The sequence below is a fragment of the Rhyacophila brunnea genome, unplaced genomic scaffold (assembly GCF_057557595.1).
Source record: "Rhyacophila brunnea isolate RB1 unplaced genomic scaffold, BYU_Rbru_1.0 scaffold_23, whole genome shotgun sequence".
Lineage (NCBI taxonomy): Eukaryota > Metazoa > Arthropoda > Insecta > Trichoptera > Rhyacophilidae > Rhyacophila > Rhyacophila brunnea.
Genome location: NW_028232893.1, coordinates 19,928,955 through 19,946,032, shown reverse-complemented (window position 1 = coordinate 19,946,032; position 17,078 = coordinate 19,928,955). Strand labels below are relative to the sequence as shown.

The 17,078-nt window shown below is 32.1% G+C and overlaps 1 protein-coding gene across 1 annotated transcript in view; it reads left to right on the top strand.

Moving 5' to 3' along the window:
* The window catches only part of LOC147069668 (alpha-tocopherol transfer protein-like), a 43,093-nt gene that overhangs the window by 20,907 nt on the left and 5,108 nt on the right, over nucleotides 1-17,078 (top strand). Inside the window, exons 2-4 of the mRNA XM_085950414.1 lie at nucleotides 11,071-11,228; nucleotides 11,732-11,891; nucleotides 15,309-15,367. Coding sequence (XP_085806540.1) covers nucleotides 11,090-11,228; nucleotides 11,732-11,891; nucleotides 15,309-15,367 — 358 coding nt within the window. The 5' untranslated portion in view covers nucleotides 11,071-11,089. The remainder of the gene's footprint in view (nucleotides 1-11,070; nucleotides 11,229-11,731; nucleotides 11,892-15,308; nucleotides 15,368-17,078) is intronic.

Genomic DNA, 17,078 nt, shown 5'->3' with positions numbered 1-17,078 from the left:
CATTCAAAACCCTGTTTCAAAATGTAGTAGCTTATTTGAATTATATTTATTAGGTAGCCAGCTGGTCTGTGAATATAACGGTCTTTTTTGCATATTTTATAAGTTATTCCAGCATCCCGTAGTACTACCGTATATATCCTGTAGATGTTATATAGCAACTGAGACTGTAGGGACAACGTTATATCTCTACATTGTTTAGAGTCAAAAATAAAGCATTGGAACAAATTATAAAGAAAAACTATTAAAAAAATTAATCAGAGCGAATGTGTTTTAATGTACATAAATGATGTATTTAAATATCTCTAGATTAAAAAATATTTTTGTAAGCGTATATTTTTAATATTGTTTTAAAACTTCTTACAACAAAGAGACTTATTTTTTCATTGTAAAACAGAAATGCATCATTACTAGAGAAATGCAACTGTAGTTATGTTACTAGTAAGTCTTGTAGTGGTATTATCATTATCTCTTACGAAATACTCAGTGTTATGCAATGTAAACTCGGCCGGTGATTTCATAAACTACCTTCCCAAGAGACTAGCGGCGCTTGTACTAGGGAAAGTTATCCAATGACCCCGAACCAGCGTTCCGGTGCCAACGTTCTACTTGTACAAGTTGGACAATGTCAATACACCGATTCACTTTCGTTGATTACTCTTGAATCTAATTTTATATGTCTATAATTAGAGTAATATATTTTTGAATAATATGTTAACCTTCCCTAATAAAAACGGCATAAGTCTGAAAATCACGTATTTAGTTTTTTTTTTCGCTTTTTAAAATCTTCATTTCATGTACATTAAACATATTGACACTCCACAATAAAAATAATAGATAAAAATGCTTTTTTTGCTTGGCCATTATTAACAGTAGATTATTGGATGCTTTGAAGTTACATGACATTTTTTTATAAAAAAATGCAACATTAGCTTATCTTTTAAACGGGGTATTACATATTTCTTAAATCCCAGTAATTTATTGTGGCGTAGATATTTACAGCTCTCAGTAATCTATTTGCATACTTATCTAAAAACTTCTTTTCTTTTTTTCACTTCATTTAACTGTTGCTTTCAGGTATGTAGCGATATCTATAATTATTAGCCTAATATATTTTTATACATGTTGACAATCCCCAATGAAAACGTCATAAAACTAGAAATCGCGTTTGTAGGTTTTCTTTTCGCTTTTTTAAACCTTTATTTTTTGTGCATACATTGTATGTTAATAATAGTAGTGTTAAACATTTATTAACGCTCCACAATAAAAACGTCTGAAAATCACGTTTTTAACTTTTTATTTTTCATGCATACGCTGTAAAATATTTCAGGCAGGAATCAAATCTGTATCCATCCTACCAATTCAGCCACTCACATTCCACTAATTCAGCCACCTGTATTATATAATAATACAGGTATTAATTATGACAAATTAAAGCGTCATTTAACTGAAACGTCTCTCAAATTTTGCTAATATTGGCAACTGGCTTTTGTGATTCGAATCAAGGTTACAATAATTATAATTACTTACGTCGTTATAGCTAACGTCAGGAAGTCTTCAATTTTTAGTCATAACTTACTCAAACTTGCTAATAATTTAATAAACTTGTGTATTATTAATTCACAAGACTTAAGAATGTAAGAATTTAAGAGACATTAGAGACATAAATCTTGTGAATTATTCATTGAATAAAACAATAGTTTAATATTATTTATTATCGTAGTTTGATCCTAAAACATAAATAATTCGAAAATAATTTAAAGGTTGACTGAAATGAAAATGTGTAATTTATATTATAACTGACCTTAATTATTACTAGGCTAGAGTATTTTTTAACCTCATGCATAAAAAGCGAGTCAGTCATATTTCATAATATGCCAAACAGGTTGGTTTTTTTTTTTACTCAGTAACACACTTTATCTTTTTAACAAATTTTGGCAAGTACCAATTTTGGAAAACATTGTGTTATTATTTTTTTTAGTTACGAAAGATTCAAATATAAACGTATTAATACTTCTTTGTCTGGTGATTTTTTTTTTGATGCAGATGACGCAACCGATTCATCAAAAGATCTAAAAGGGGCATTGGAAACAGACCAAATCAGTTATATACTTATTAAATTATACTAATACATATATGTATTTTTAACAAATTTAAAATAAATAATTACAAGATAAAAATAACTTTTTATATACTTACAACGTTTTTAATTTTTCTGTTGAATCATATAAACTTGACTTGACTAGCTTAAACGATCAAAAAAAAATTGTTTTTGATAGAAATAATACTGAAATGTCATTTTGACACTCATATTGATTTCCATAGTAACGCACGTATATATTAATAATTTAGTTGTTAGGACCCTAGCAACCAATAATAGTGGATTGGATTACGGATTTCTTCCGAAATAACTTTTTTCATACAACACAGAATTAACTGAAAATGAATTCAATTCTGCTTAAAGATAGGTAGCTAAAAGTATTAAAAGAATCCATTGGCATCGTGTTCTGATATATTCTAAAAGTTTCAAATGTCTAGCTAGTCGGGAAGTTAGTTAAAAATAGATTGCAAGATTTGTACTGGACAAACAACCACCGGATAAACAACCACCGGATAAATAAGAATACGACCTCATAAAAACGTTGTAAAATATCACCAAAGCATAACGAAATCCCTACAATACAGTTCATCAAAAAGACCTATAATTTAATAACTCAACCAGATTATAGTTATTATATTATTATTATGTATCATGACCATTTTATACTATATTAATTGTTTTTAGTTACAATATGCGATTCTAGGAAAAAAATACATTGATATTTTCACTACGTGCGTTTGTAGTTGGAATTTATGGTTTATAATTTTATTTTGGTTTTTATCATAAAAAGTCTCATTATAAGTCAGTGCCCTGAGCGTTTTTTAATCTCACACAGTGCATCATATATGAAAATCATAATTGAATTCATTAGTCTGTTGATAGTCAGGGCTTATATACACTTCTCCTGGTATTCAGCGATGTACCGGACTTATGGTAGAAAAAACGTTAAAGCATTCTTGTCGTGGTCTGTACAGTGATATTATATGAGGGTAGATAGGTGATTAAGGGTGGATAGGTAAGGAAATAATTCTAATATAACAATTGCTGATACTAGCTAACCTAATCAAACCTAAACTCAGTTTTTTCTAAGCTATGCCAGACACCTGGGTACAACGCAGGCAAAATCAGGATAGTTTGACAGATATATCCAGCTTATTTACCAATAAACTCGTAATAATTATTAATTTACAATACATGACATCACCATGTGCAATCCTACAAAGATTATATTATGGACCTCCGTAGAGTGAAGGTTGTATTAATAGATTTTTATTTTTTACGATAAATGAATGTTGCCACTCTCTCAACTGATTAGGTTTATACTACAACCCAAACACCTACACGTAGAAAACCTACACGTGCATATTTCCAGACTGATACTATAAGTAGTATAAGTCAACACTCAACACGTTACCGTTAAGTTTGACTATCGTGCGTGTAGCGTTAATTACTGTAGTTATTTTTTAATGAAACATTATCACAAAATCAAAGTGTAAATTTATTATTAATCTAGGTACAAAAACTTTTATTTATTAATATGTAAAATAGATACTACCTATTGCACGTCATAATACTTTCGCAAGTAAAAAGAGACAACACAATAAAACAACAATATTTCAAAAGAGACTTCAACGAACGGTCATTATAAAAACCCGATTTTATAAACTTTGAATAGGTACACAATATTTAAGAATGTTAAATTATTTATTATAGAATATACATATTTTAAATTAATAAATTTTGATTCAATATGAGGTTACACTCAGGAATGAAAATAGTAACATAAATATAAATGTAACGTAACCTCTCCTTCATATTATTTCAGGTAGGAATATAAAATATAATGTGAAATCAAAAATCTTCATTTATTGTGAACAGCTAACCGCGTTGCATTCGAAGAAAACCAATCAATTACTCACACTACCATCGTAATTCGCATTTCAGTGCCACGGCCTGAATATAACCTTGGATTGTTTACTTATTTGATATTAAAAATGTAAGATATAAGCTATGCAATTTTCATCAATATTGGCTAGCAATTTTTGAGTTATAACCGAACAAACAAATTGTATATTATGATCTAAGTAGGTTGTTACTACTCTTTTTATTGATTTTAGGCTATTCATGAGGCCTTCATTCAGCAGTAAGTCGACTCTGGTTAATAACAATTTACATTTTTCATCATCATAATCTCAGCCACTCTTAATAAGGGCCTCATCTTTCTCGATCCTTGACGTATCGTTGTAATCCGCTTAACTTGATTAAATCACCAATTCGTCAGGATTTTGGTTAACTAAATTGGTAAAAACAATGTAATCTAAAAGCTGTGAAAATTTCATCAAAATGTTCACCTAATAGGTGATATTACTTACCTATTCACCTATTCACTTAATAGGTGGTAGGTTTTGAATTACTTACATATAATTCGACAAATAAACAGGCAGAATTTTACTATTAGTATTAATTGTTGCTACATGTATTAAAATGTTCGTTTAACCTTCCTTAACGTTTCGGTTGGACGAAAGCTGTTGGACCTGGTCAGAAAAATATCCCCTGATGCTATAAGTCAGGGTTGGCGAACCTTTTTACGAACGCTTGCCAAAATTTCCCAAATGTTATTTTACGACTGTTTGACGTGCCGATCAGTTTTTCATGGAAAAAAAATAGTTTTTTAGGAATTCTATTAAAAAATAATGATGTTCTAGTATAGATATCACTCACAGAACACAGCGTACGCCATACATTTCAGTCCACTGATTTCTAAACTGTCTGCCAGAATTACTACTACTACTACTTGGTCCAGCTATTTTTGTGGATATACACGAAATTGTTTGGTTCTTTACACATAAATTTACACCAGAATTGCTCCGATCAGATGCGGCATTCTCTTGCTACAGCAGTGGTAGTCTACATTGTAAATCCTAAGCTAAAAGCCTACGGACCGACCTATGTAAAAATATATATTTACATTAATCGTAATGCTTATTCTTGAAGAATCTACCTGCTATTTTGTATACAATGCGATCTGTCATTTATTATTATTACCTAGAGGTATATCTTTTCTCTTCAAAATAAAGCATTCGCGTGCCATGCAAAATCATCTCGCGTGCCATAGGTTTGCCGCCACTGCTATAGGTCGACAACTCGGCCACAAATCAATGAATGCAGACATTTTTTTTAATTTCTAAGGCCAATACGAATACGACACAATGAACTTGTTATCATTTTTGCTCTATAGCCCGAGGCCTTTGTGGAAAAATCTAAGTATTATCATAAGAAAAACCACTTGTTTTAATAGTGCGTCATTAAAGAGTGACATGAATAATTTTTTTTAGATATTATTAAAATCTGATTATTTTTCATTGACTTATATAATGTAGGTAGGTATCAAAAAAGTGTGTTTGTATTTCTTATATATTTAAAAATTGTCTACATAAACATTATGAAAAATATTAAAAACGTTATCTTGATCATTTAAACGGATCAGTTTGGTTGATTATATAATTATTATTGTGAATATCGTAGTTATAAGTGCTATACGGGTCATATTAACAAAATTCATATTTTTAAACTCTTTCGTATTTAGTCGTCTGTACAAACCTTCAGTGACGTCCCGTGGGGGTATGCAGATTGAGCGTCGCTTAGAGGCGGCAGTTACTTGAAGGGCGGCAAATCGAGGAGAATCATTTGATATATATAGAAATAGGTACCTAAACTCAATAATAATAGAAATATCTTTCCATGAAAAAATCAGATCACTGGTTGGAAACAAATTGTATTAATTAACATAAAAGGTTTAACAGGAATGTGATTTTTTTGTCTGGTTCACGATGTCTAATGTCAAATTTGCGAATTATATTTGAATTATAGGTAGGTACATTAGTACTCAAGTACCTAATTAATTTATCCAAATATTCTTGCCAGTCATTCACGAGTTTTGATTTTTGTCAGGTGTATTTTTAAATGAATCTGAAACCGTGGATGGAACATAAATTGGATTTAGTGGTATATATTTTGTTAGTAAGTAATGTATCCATACAACATATTTCTTATATATGGGAATCATGAAAGGATAATAAAAAATACTGTATAAAAATGTGTGGTGCAGTTTTGGTGCAGCCTAGGGGCGGCATCTTGTCTAGGGACGTCACTGCAAACCTTCACTTGGGAGCATCAGATTTAACTACTCTGAAACATATAATGATTAATTAAAATAAACACGATATTTATTAATTATTCCACTTAGTTTAATAAAGATCAGAATCAGTTTCGTCGGCTTCAAAGGAACATCGTCAACTGGTAGAAAACATACAATACTGCAGACGTTAATACAAATAAATTTTAAAGACAAATTTATTTATTGAAGAAGTATTATTATTTTTGACCAATTATTGTTGATGTATCTTTTAAGCGACGCAACCGGTCCTGATTTTTATTAAACTGAAATGTTTTTGTGTTTTATTTTAATTAATACAATGTATTTTCACCAATAATTGATAATTAACATAATAAAATACATATAATTAATATGATTACCTACCTAACAAAAGCATCATCGGTTAATAATAACGGGTGGGTATGCCTGTGGCGAATGGTGGAAGTAGGCTGCGGAGATTTAGCAAAAATAGTGTACACTAAACTTTGTCAGTCATACTTATTTGTTTTTATTGAATTAAGAATACAAATTGACGTTGGTATCGGTTACTTGCTTTTTAAAATTCAATTAAGTATAGTAAAAATATTAATTTATTTCTTTCGTGAAATTACATCCTGTGGATTGTAATAATTATTATTGAAGTCATAAACACATACAAAATGTATTAATTTATTTTATTTAAGTATAGTTATGGTTTATAGTCGACCGTTCCGAAGATAGGTTTTTAGTCCAAAACAGCTGTCAACGTAAATGACACAATTAAAACAGAATTAACAAAACTAATTTTGTTTCAAAACCATTATGTTATAGGCCCTTGATGTTATTTGTATGGATTTTGTTATGATTTGGTTTCAATTTTATAATCAGTCTGTGAGAAATACGCTTTTTTTTGTATCATTTATTTGTATTATAAATTTAGACTGTTTCGAGGCCCCCTTTTAAATCTTCTAACGAATCAAGTCGCCGCTGCCTGTATCATTTACGCAATATCGTTAACAATATTCGCTATTATTTCCCATACGTATTAGTGTAAGTGAGAAATCTATAACTTCTTTGATAACTCTGGATTTTTTTTAAATTTTTTTGTAATGATCATTAAGACGGTGCTTCGGTCAAACGGCAAATAATTTTCAACTATATGTGCGTCGAATTTTTTGATTCGCTGGCAATCGGAGAGCGAACGTCGAGCTGTGAATACGTTAATTTGTTTCGTGATGGCGACGGGGGTATTAATTTTTAAATCGTGTAAAGATGACTAAAAAACGTTACCCATTTACTTGAAAAAGAAAACATGTCAATGAATATATTATTATTGTTACTAATAAAAAAAACAGAACATTAAATGGACGAATGTTGGATTTATATGACAAATTATATTTCGTTCGGCACGCGTCATTTGCACAATCCGCGCATCGCCTAGCCACGATCTTTTTAGACCATGCTCAACTGAGATATAGCCTTAATATAAAACAAATCAGTCATTATTGACTGCATGTCATCAAAATAAATGTTGTTTTATAATAATTAATTACTTATTAAAAATGTAATTAACAATAATTTGGTGTAGTATAAATTTAATTATATTTTTTTCAAAAAATTATAAGCCACTTGCGTAATTAAAATGATACGGTTTTAAACTTTAATGGTTTTTTTTAGTAACATTAGGTAAATATATTATGTGACTATAATATACGTGCGTACATTTATTAATTGAAATAATTTAAATTATGTAATAGTTAAATTTCAATAAATTATCAACATTCACTGATTCCATAACTAGAGTTATAATTTAATTATAATTAATAACAAGGCTTGTTAAATACACCAGTGGCAAAGGGTGGAGGTAGGGTATTTATATCCGACATAAATAGTGCACACTAAACTTTGCCAGTTATCTGTTTTTGTTTTCATTGAACTATGTCTACAAATTGCAGATTATGTTTGTTATATATTTTTTTAATTCAATTAACCCCTAATATATGATTTTTCGCGTTTAAGTTTAGCGTGCACTACATGGAGGTGACACCCACGATGGCCGCGTGGCTTAAGGGCCGGTCTACAGTGTCGAGGGTCCCAGGTTCGAATCCTGGGTCTGGCAAGTACACAAATTGTTTTTCAATTTGTGTATGAGTCAGAGTACGGACCTAATAGGTTGAGCAAGTGGCTGACATCCATTTCTCGTAAAAATAAAAATCTGTTAATACAAACCTCCACTCTGTGGAGGCCCATATGATCCTATTAGGATCGGACATGGTCAAAAGAAAAAAAAGAAGAAATAAGTTTACATATAAATTGTATGTAAGTATTACATTTCATCGAGGCACAGTTTGCAGAGAACTTTCTTATCGTAAAGAGATGACCATATAATTAGCACCGAAATGAAAAAATTACGTGTTGTCTACGTCTGATATTATATTTGAAATGTTCGATTTGATTTTTGTATTTCTAATTTAATTGCATACCTACTTATTATTACGTATTTCATATCTAAGTGTTTTAGGTACAAGTCGGCTTACAGTTCAAGAATGAAACCTAACCTAACCTAATCTAATAAATAATCCAGTATATCGGCTATTTTCAAAATTTGTTTGCCGCTGGCTTCCTGTAAACTGACAAGAACCGTATTTAATTAAGACATGAATTTTATCTCAGTACTATACGATCAGAAGAGGTTGGACGGTCTTTAATATACTTACGACCATATATTATTATTTCCAATACAACAATTAAATTTCATGATGAAGTGTGATACGGTGAACTGCATACGTACAAATTTCCAGACACGGAGAGATAATAGTCAAAAAAAATTTTCGTTACATCTATAAAATATCTAGACCCCGGATACAAAATAAATTCCCGACCCCCCTTGCGTGAGCGCCTGTTTTGGATCATAGCACTTTCATTAGACCGAATAGACATTAAATTTATTTCCTAGCCCAATTATTCTTTTTTTAAATTCGATTTATATGCTATTCTGCTACTACTCTAATTGAACATACCAATTTTAAATAATATTTTTTAGGTTAAAAAGAAAATAAGGTACTATTCGGTTATCAGGAATACAGCGGAAAACACATTTTGAAAATACCCGATATACTGGATTATTTGTTAGTTTGGGTTAGTTTAGGTTAGGTTAGGTTAGGTTAGATTAGGTTTGGTATGGTTAACCTAACAAATAATCCAGTTTATCGACTATTTTCAAAATGTGTTTGCCGCTGTATTCCTGATAACTGAACAGTAGCGAAAATTCTTTAAAATAGTTTTTTTTTTAATTTATGAAACCAACTTCATAACAATATCCTGTTTCAACAAAGAGATTGGACTCCTCCCACTGTGATACGAATATTAGAACAACTATGTACTTGTAATATTATGGTTTTGCCAGATTTTTTATTCTAATTATTTGATTCGCGTGTACTTATATCAAAAGATACTTAATTATTAATAACAACACAGTGACGTCGAAGAACTGACTCATAAATAATTAAATAATTATTATTGTCAATGCTAAACTCGATTGTCTTTGTTATTACCTGTACACTACACCTTTACGCGTCATGGAAATAATATATTAATTCAATTAGCTAAATTATAATAAATATATTATTATGCACGTAAGTAAGGTACCTGCTACATAGTTTACGTATGAAAGTAGTTTTTCTATAAGTGCATATTATATTTTTATTATATACGTGTCTACAAAGTTCTGATCGAACATAGTAATACCATATTTACATAATATTATGTTAATAAATTCATAATGATTAATCAAATGAATTAGATAGTCATTTCCTACTTATTCTTACATATTATGAGTAGTTTAAATGTGTTATAATTAAAGCAGGAATTGAAACTGGAACCAAAACCCGAAACCAGAAAACCAGGACTAGAAAACGCAGAATCGTAAATTTGACCCCTTGAAGTGTCAGGATCAGACGCGCACACAAATTTTTGGGTCCAAACCCCCCCCCCCCCCAGAAACGTTGTAAAAAAGTCAGAATATTTATTACTTCTTCTTTTTCATCAGAACTGAAAAATTATAAAAAATGTAGATTTTTTTAACAGTTTTGATTGCAATGTATTTAATACTGGTCATAACGTTTTATAGATTCCACAGAAGAGATTGATAAATAGAATTCCGTTAGGTTATATCCCAACACAGTACATTTTGATACAGGGTTTTACCTACGAAAATAAGCCGAGAGCAGTTGGCAGTATCCGACGTATGACATATTCTTGACACGTGTTTAAGTTTATCCCGTATTATTACACAATCGAGATCGATTACCTGCTTCTCCACACCCGTTAAGTATTTCAGTTGCGATTATTTTTAAGTTCCCTGGTCAATTCCTTACCAAATCAACCGTCGGAAAGTTGCAAATTTCAGCTATAGTTTCCGTAATGACAGCATTATTTTATTTACTCCAGTTCAAAATGCAGGAAACTGTTAAGGGTAACGTAGAAGTCTTTTGGCTATGCATTCTGCATAAGTGATTCAATTTCTAAAGCATTGGGGGTTTGATATGACTGGCCTAGAATAAGAAAGTGAACTGCAATTTGGTTTGATGGAAAATGACACCGAAAGAAAAATAAATGAATGAATACATATATTTCACTGTTATGATTTTTTATCGTTATCGATTTATTTAGATGAATTTTGTTTTTTAACCTGTTCCGTTATGTATTATCAAATCACATTACACTTCTTTAAAACTATCTTATATTATTATGCCAGTTAACATGCATCCAATCAACTTAAATAATTAAAGTTACATTCAATAAGTTGTTAATAATATTGTTCTTTCTCTTTTTACAGTTTCTAAACAAATCTCAAGATGACTCTCGTCCAACCCTCCACCGAGATGTCCACGATGATCCAGAAGGAGCTGAACGAAAACGTCACCACCAGAGACAGCGACCTCCAGCACATCAAGGACTGGCTCGAGAAGCAGCCCCATCTTCCCAACACCTGGGGTAAGACAATTATACCAATCACACTATTATCATTAACACTACGACCCGACGTGTAAATATCTTCACCGATCTCTGTCGTGGTAATATGCTGTGAATCTTTGTACATAGTTCCATTATTATCAATTTCGGTCTTTTACTTTTTCTTTACCTTTTCCACTTGTGGATGCGACAGCTCACAATAAATCGTAGGTAATAATTTTACTTGCAGCGCAGGTGTTTATCGCTAGATTTATAGTGTTTGGGTATCAGGAATGTATCTTGAAAAGTGTGGTATTCGTCGATTGAAGAGACGAGAAGCTAGAAGTTGTAAGCGGCGTAAATATGGAAATCAGTGACACCTGCTTGATTTTCTTAACCTCGCTCCCTCCCATTAACAGTATTATGGATATTTTTTCAAAACAGACCCCCACAAAAACATTTTTTCTGTGTGTGCACCTGCTACCTAATATCCCTTTAACACTGGTTGATACAATCTAAAACATACACTTATTTGTCGATTCCAGATGACGCCAGGATGATGACCTTCCTCCGCGGCTGCAAGTTCTCCCTGGAGAAGTGCAAGAGGAAGCTGGACATGTATTTCACCATGAGAACCGCCGTGCCAGAGTTCTTCAGCGACAGAGACATGAGCAGGCCCGAGCTTCAGGAGGCTCTTACCCTCATGTAATTATGACATTTTCTTAAACAAATAGCTTAATTAACATTGTTTGATGACAAAATGACTTACTGGCAACTTTATTAGATCCACTTTCATAATATTATAAAATACTAGCTGACCCGGCAAACGTTGTTCTGCCATATAAATTATTTCTAGTGAATATTTTGGTTGTTAAATAAAAAAATAACGAATGTATCGTAAGTGTGTGGGGATGGGATCTATGACAGAAAGAGAAATAGAGCGCTGTAGACGATGACCGCCGATAAAAACAAAAAAACATCAACCATTCATTTTCTCAATTCAAAATGAGTAATGATGTTCATAATGAATGAATTACCTGTGACAGGATCTCGTTGTTTAATGTTTAAATGCAATATCCGTCTTGTCCCTTCCAGAAAATTAGCGGATATTGGAGAGCGTCGTATGAACGGTGTGTGTCAGCGATGAACTCCAGATTATTGTTTCTTCTTTGAATCACGATTTCTCGCGTCGATGTGCGGTTGCCAACCATGATTCCAGCAATGTCATCAACAACAGTCGCATTGAATCCACGCACGTGCTCTCCAGCTGGTGTTTTATCAGGATTGATGACAATAGCGGGATTGTCACTTTGCAATTCGTGCATGTGTGCTTTGAAGAATTTCAATAATTCATTGTGCTCATTCAATAGGGCGTGTAGTTCGGCGACGATGCGCCTGGCATAAGAAGAATTGAGGCTATTGTAGCCACAACGTGCATCCACATGATTGATATCCTCACCGCCCATGAAGTAGATTTGTAAAAATTTATGTGGTTCGTTTGGCATTGGCAGCAATTAGCCTACTTTGTGGTATACTTGGCCTTTGATTTTGAACGTAGAATGGAATTGTTGACCATTTGCCGCAATATTGTGAATTATTTCTGTTGCTCCAAACGAAGTCATTTGAAAGCATGGATTGAAAGTGCGAATGGACTTCAGGAACAGGTTTGAATCTGGAACCGTGCCGATGAGCAAGCCGTTCAATGGCTCTGGTGGTATCTCAATTTCTGGTAGTTGCACTTTTCCTGATGCGCAACACATCCCGGCTGACTCATGTTTGAATTTGAGCGCATGACAATGGGGACATTCTTTGTTCATAGCACCAATCAGCACTTTCGGATGAGCGGAATATTCAATATCTGGCTCGTACTCGAATGCGAAACGAAGGAACGAAGCGGATGTAAATGTTCTATGTACTTGTTGGCGTTGTCGGTCATTTACTCTGCGTGTGTTAACTACGAACCAGCGCGCTTGGCTCCGTTACAATTGTCGTTGTTGATTTCGTTCAGCTCGTGCCTCTTGTGATTGGGGTGCACGCAATTGCGACATGCTTACACGCACGTTTTTGTTATCTTGTTGGATTTGTTCGTCTGTTCTTTCTGCTCTACTATTTCGCATGTTTGTTGCTTTACACTTTTTGTTTGTTTGTTTGTAATACACGCACATAAAAATAGATAAATTAAAATAAATCGTACAAAATTTCGCACGCACTGCGTTGTGATATGCCGAATGAAATGTCAAAATGACATGACGCTTCTCTTGAATTCTTCTCGGACGTAGTGCCATCTGTCATTCAACAACCTAAATAATTTCGTTCTGTTTGAAATACGAACGACGATTAAATTTGCTTATACAAAAATAATAAAATCGCGATTAAAAAATGGGAGGGTCGGGGTAGGAGGGTAAAAATTTGGGGTTATAGGTATTTTTTATGCCAAATAATTAAAAAAATACAAAAAAAAATTGTCAAAAAAATAAAAGAAAATTTTTCTGGATAGAGATACCCTAATCACCTAGCAGTATGAAATATACTTGTTGACCTATTCTCATACCTAAAAAAAATATATAAAAAAATTCATAAAAATCGGTCGAGCCATTTCGGAGGAGTTCGACCACAAACATCGTGACACGAGATTTTTATATATATATAGAGATATTATAAAAGTTCTCATATATAGGATAAGGCTTTTCTTGAATATCTTTGTTCGAAACAAATTTAACCGTATCTAATAAAATCTAGTAAACAATAATTTACAGACGTACTTACTAATAGTAATTATGTTATTCATTTCGGTACGCCAATCTCGATTCAAGGATATTAGGTTGCCACTTTGTAATATTGCGGTTATGCTATCATTCAATCTTTTGACATATTATAAAACAAGCATTTAGCAATACGATTCAAATTTAAATACCTGCGTAATTAACTTTTAAATTAAACTCGAAAATAATTGCTGTAAAGAAACAACTAAATTATAAATGAACAGTGCAGTTTTAATATCACGAAATACCTACCTTCCAATGTAGTTATTTATTTGCAGTATAGAGAATAATTTTACATAGTGAATAGGTACTCGGTTTTGCATAAAATATAATTTACGTACGATTACGCAAATCAACAACGTAACTACTGATTAAGTTAACTACAAGTCAATATCGCAATTTTTCTAACAGTAGCCCATACATAAAAATATAATCAAAATATAATCAAAGTAGCTACATAATAAAAAAAGACCATTTACTGCAGTGCTTGAGTAATGGAGGTATTGCACATATCAGTGACGTCCCGTGGGGGTAGGCAGATTGAGCGTCACTTGGGGGCGGCAGTTACTCAAAGGGTGGCAAATCGAGGAGAATAAATTAGGTATATATAGAAAGCTACCAAACCAGCTCACTTGGTTGGAAACAAAATATATCCATTAATTAGATAAGTACTATACAATTTTCAACAGGACTTTATTTTTTTGTCAGGTTCGCGATGTCTAGTTTACTTCCGTTGTCCTTGGACGTCACGTTCTTAACAGTCACTCGCGAGTTATGGAAGTTGCCAGGTGTATTTTTAAATGTACGTATCTGAAACCGTAGACTCGCAATATTGTCTATTGAAGCAGAGATGGCATTTAAGTTAGATTTAGTAGTATATGTAACTTGGTACCTATATCTTGTTAGTAATGTATCCATACAACACAATTCTTAGATATTGGAGTCATGAAAGGATGATAAAAAGTACTGTATAAAAAATGTGGCGGCATTTTGGCACTGCCTAAGGGCGGCATTTTGTCTAAGGACGTCACTGGCACATATCAATAGAAGAACTTTACTGTTTGAAAGCAAATCAAGAATTCAAAAAATCAAAGTGTAAAGGGTCACAATTTTTCGTCTGTCTAGTAATGATTCGAAACCGGATCACGCTCATGGGTCAGGTCTTTCATGTATGTACTTGGATTAATTGCATCACCAGTTTTTATCAATATAATAAATGCCATAGGATCACTTCATCAGCAATCTTTGGATTTTATAGGTTTTGGTGTTTAACTTCATTATTCCACAAAACGCCAAAGTATCACACTGTGAAGTGTGTTTTTTGTTTATAAATAATCGTTAATCTTATTATTTTTTTCAGCCAAATGCCACCACTCCCAGGTCTGACCCCAGAAGGCAGAAGAGTGTGCGTTATGAGAGGTAACCTAACCTTTTTTATTGTTTTATTTTTATTAATTTAGGATACCTACTTGATAACTCTAGAATATCTCTGTCCTCTGACTATGTAATGCCATTCCGGATCTTCTTTGTAGTAGGTACAGGGTCTTTAAAAAACTAAACTTCAAAGCAATACTAACATCATCTATGAATGAATTATCTTATTTAAAACAATAATAATATGTCGCACGTCCGATAAAATAGAGTCATAAAGATAAAATACACGATTTTGAGTTAAGTATACAGAAATATTCTCAAAAAAAATCTCCATCCGCTAAAAAATAGTCATAATTTTTGCTTTAATACGAATATTTTAACCACTAGATGGAATTGTGACGGTATTACATTGAGACTAATTTGAACGTGTTCATTCTCGAACAGTGTAATGTTTGACTTTATGACGCGTCGGTGTGTGCACGTACCTATTGTATTTCGTATCTAAAAATTTGAGATAGGTACTAAGTCACCGTTCAGGCAAAAGTCGCCAACCCTCAAAAAGGCAGTTTTGAGTTGAGTATGTCACCCGAAACTTAAAATTATGTTCTTTAAAATGAAAAAGTCACCACGGTACATTAGTTAGTAAAATGTTACTTAAATCCGAATTATTTCATTTTCACTGAATGACTTACGATAAAATCTTAGCAAGCATAAGTCATTATAAGCGGATAGACATTATTGTTACCATAAAAAATAAATCCTTCATTATAAACATATAAGCAAAAGTTACTAAACTATGTATGGTGACTTACTGATTTGTTATTTGAAAATTTCAAATACTCGTCTGACACAGGCAATAATACTCGTAACTAAACAAGAATATTCACTTGAGCTTGTCATAATAAGATAGCTTTGGTCTAGATTATTAACAAGCAAAAGTCACCAAACCACATTTCATCCATCTTGCTTCTTTTAAGACTTTCCATGTGTATTAATTAGCATCAAAAAGTAAAAGTAACCTAAATAACTTATTAAGAAGACATGAGAAAATTATGTAATGTAAATAAAACCTGAAAAACAGTAAAATCTGATATTTCTTTTATCTCCAAACTGTCAAATTACGATATCTCGAAATGGTGTTTTTTGGGTTGGTGACTTTTGCCTGAACGGTGACGCAGTATATTATTTAATGTAGTCATAAAATGGAAAGTGACAAGTATATTGTCATAATTCGAATTGCATATTTTTTGTTGAAATATTCCTAAAACTTATGTAAAAAAAAGTGTCACAACTCAAGTTTTTCACGATTTTCTTTCTGTAAAATGATTTTTTTTTTACAATATAACATAGCATTTTTTACGACGATCCAAATATAATATATATAACATGGGCATTGCTCTAAAGAGTAATGCGGGAAACATACAAAAACGTGATTTTGACCATTTTCAGATTAGTTTTTTGGCTCTACTGAAAAATCTACTTTTAAGAGTTATCACTCTATTTTCTCAGAGGTACGATTTAATTACCATTTTCACTCGTAAGCAGAGCATATTATTAAGACTCTACACATTACAGATTGAATGTTATATCAACACAGTCATTACCGGTAATGGTTATTAATCATTCGCTCAATCAAACACACATTGAAAAAAAACATGTACCCATAAAAACATAACCCACGACTTCAGGAATTAAAAACTTTATATTCTGTTAAAAACAATGCTCTTCATTTTAATGTCAAAAAAGTCAATGTGAT